The sequence below is a fragment of the Mandrillus leucophaeus genome, unplaced genomic scaffold (genome assembly GCF_000951045.1).
Source record: "Mandrillus leucophaeus isolate KB7577 unplaced genomic scaffold, Mleu.le_1.0 Scaffold510, whole genome shotgun sequence".
Taxonomy (NCBI): Eukaryota; Metazoa; Chordata; class Mammalia; order Primates; family Cercopithecidae; genus Mandrillus; species Mandrillus leucophaeus.
Genome location: NW_012105476.1, coordinates 197,069 through 199,634, shown reverse-complemented (window position 1 = coordinate 199,634; position 2,566 = coordinate 197,069). Strand labels below are relative to the sequence as shown.

General features: G+C 62.7%; 1 protein-coding gene across 1 annotated transcript in view; it reads left to right on the top strand.

Annotated features, from left to right (window-relative positions):
* The window catches only part of BOK (BCL2-related ovarian killer), a 19,377-nt gene that overhangs the window by 8,981 nt on the left and 7,830 nt on the right, over window positions 1–2,566 (top strand). The window contains exons 3-5 of the mRNA XM_011996399.1: window positions 1,248–1,322; window positions 1,679–1,764; window positions 1,904–2,226. Of these exons, the coding sequence (XP_011851789.1) occupies window positions 1,248–1,322; window positions 1,679–1,764; window positions 1,904–2,226 (484 nt within the window). The remainder of the gene's footprint in view (window positions 1–1,247; window positions 1,323–1,678; window positions 1,765–1,903; window positions 2,227–2,566) is intronic.

Below are 2,566 nucleotides of genomic sequence, written 5' to 3'. Positions count from 1 at the left end.
AGATCTGCTCTCAGGCCTCCCACGCCACAGGCCCCCCATCAGCTGCCTGCTTAGCACAGATTTCAGCCATGCTGGCCATAAACAATAGAAAGCTCCAGAAAGAATAATCTATTAGTGGGTGGCTAAGGTCCCACAGTGACCCTTGTTCTCTGCTGGGCACAGAAACCCTTTGTAGGAGCACGTGTCCCGATGTTTATTTTGGAAAACAGATCTTTGCTGTTACTGGCCGAGATCCAGCCCGCTGCCCTCTGCATTCCAAGGCCTCCGAGGCCCCCCATTGGAAATTGCGCCCAACCGGGCTGGGTAGCCACAACCTCAGTATTTGTTGGTGCTGTGAGGACATCTGGGGGTGCTCGGTTCTGGGGTCACACACAGCCCACTGGCTGCCCCCACTGTCTCCAAGGTCTGGACTGCAGAGGGTGGGACCAGCCGTCCCTCACCACAGCTGGGCTGCTGCCGTCACCTGTGAATGTTTATGAGGTGCCCAAAGAGGGCACATGGGGCGCTTGTGGCCGAGCCCGGGAAGGGGAGGTGACAGCAGCGGTGAAACTCTGAATCGGTGGCTCTTCAGGCAGGGGGTTGGGGTTGGGGTTGGAGGTCACGACCCTGTGAGGGGACATGCTGCCTCCTTTCAGGCTGACGCTGGCATGAGCTGTGGGTGGCTCCTGCCTTTACATGGTGGGCTGGGCCCAGAGAGCAAAGCTGTGCAGACCTGGCCTGCCCAGGAGTGTGTGTGGGGTACACACAGAATCCATGGGGGCCAGCACAGAGCCTCCGGGAGGAGGTGGAGTCCCATGTGAGGCCTAGGTTGGAAGGAGGGAGAGGTCTCTGGGTGGGAGCGAGGCTGTTGGTGGGACTCCGTGAGACCCGCCACCTGCTGCTGCCTCTAGCCAGACTCTGAGAATGACCCTAGGGGATCCTTTAGTGGCCTTCTGAGAAGATGATGCCAGACTCCTGGAATGGCTGAGAGGAAGTCCCAAATGTCCAGGGGGGCCCCGGAGGGACACAGCTCAGACCTGCATCTGCCCTCACAGCTACTCAGGGTCAGTCTCCCGAGGCCAGTGCTGTCTCCTGCCCTCGGGCAGCACAGACAGGAAGAAGCCTGGGTTGTGTCCCCACCTTCAGTCTGGGGCCAGCCTGCAGCAGCCCCGGAGGTCTGTGTTTGGGAGCCGCAGGGTCAGGCCTGGAAATTTCCATGTCACCCCCAACCCCCGGTCAGCCTCTCCTGGGCTCTGCTCTGGTTCCAGATCTTAATTAGTGAGATCCAGAGCAGCTGGCTCCGGGGAGGGGATGAGGGCGCCTTTATCGGCCAGAATGGTCCGGTCAGGAGCATTACCCTGTTTGCTTTGGCTGGAGAATTGGCTGGGCTGGGGACTCCCAATCCCAGGGCCCTGTGGCATTCCTGGCACCATCTGCCCTGTGCCTGTGCACTGCTGCTGCCAAGGGCGCCACAGGCAGCACTCGGGGCGGTGGGCCTGTAGGGGGCCGTCCTTGGCTGCCAGGGCGGGCTGATGCAGTGCCACCTCCAAGCACGTCCCCTTGGCAGCAAGAGCCCAGGTGGGAGTGTAGCAGTGCGGGTGGCCCAGGACAGCGGCTCACCCTCTGCACCTGAGCAGTCCCTGAGCCATGCTAGGGCCTGAGCCAGGCTCTCGGGCTTCCCCCTGCTCTCACCCCGAAGCTTTCTCTGCCCAGCCCCTCCCCACGTCGGGCTCTGGCCGCCTGCCTGGTCCCTCCTGCTCTGGGCAGCTCGACTGCCTGTCGGCTGTGAGTCACCAGCAGGCACGGCCCACGCTCTCGCAGGATTCCCGCCCCACCGGCTTGGCCGGCTTGGCCTAGGGGCTGGCTCGGCAGAGGGGCAGGACTGGGGGCACCCTCAGCACTTCCTTGGTCTCCTGGTCTCTAGGGGCCAAGGTTGGGGGACGGCTCAAGGGAGGTCAGATGGGGTTAAGTGGAGGTGGGAATCAGACAAGTTAAGTCAGGAACAGGCCGGAATTCAAGCAGGGTCAGGTGGGGTCAGGTGCAGGGTGTGCCCCAAGCCAGTTGTGTCCCAGGGAGCTGGGGCGTGGGCTGTCTCTCACTGCCTTTGTGACCACACAGGGGATGAGCTGGAGATGATCCGACCCAGCGTCTACCGCAACGTGGCTCGTCAGCTGCACATCTCCCTGCAGTCTGAGCCTGTGGTGACCGATGCGTTCCTGGCCGTGGCTGGCCACATCTTCTCTGCAGGTATGCCCAGCCTGCCTGTCCCATGGGACCTCAGGAAGGGATCTGGGGTCTGGCTCAGGCTCACAAGGGACCCCACGAGCTGGCCCCCACCCATTCTGACGCTGCCCAGTGCCCACCGGTGCCATCTCGCTGCTGCGGGTGTCAGGAGCTGCCCAGCCACCAGCGTGGGCTCACACCACAGCATTCAGGGTCTCTTGTGGTTCTGCAGGCTGGTGGGCCTGCTGAGCAGCTGGCACAGGCTTCTCGAGCAGTGGTGGTTGTGGTCCAGCATCAGTGAGGCTGCACGACCTGCAGTCCTGTGGGGTGGCACGTCCTAGGGCTGCTTGGGTTCCTGCAGGGG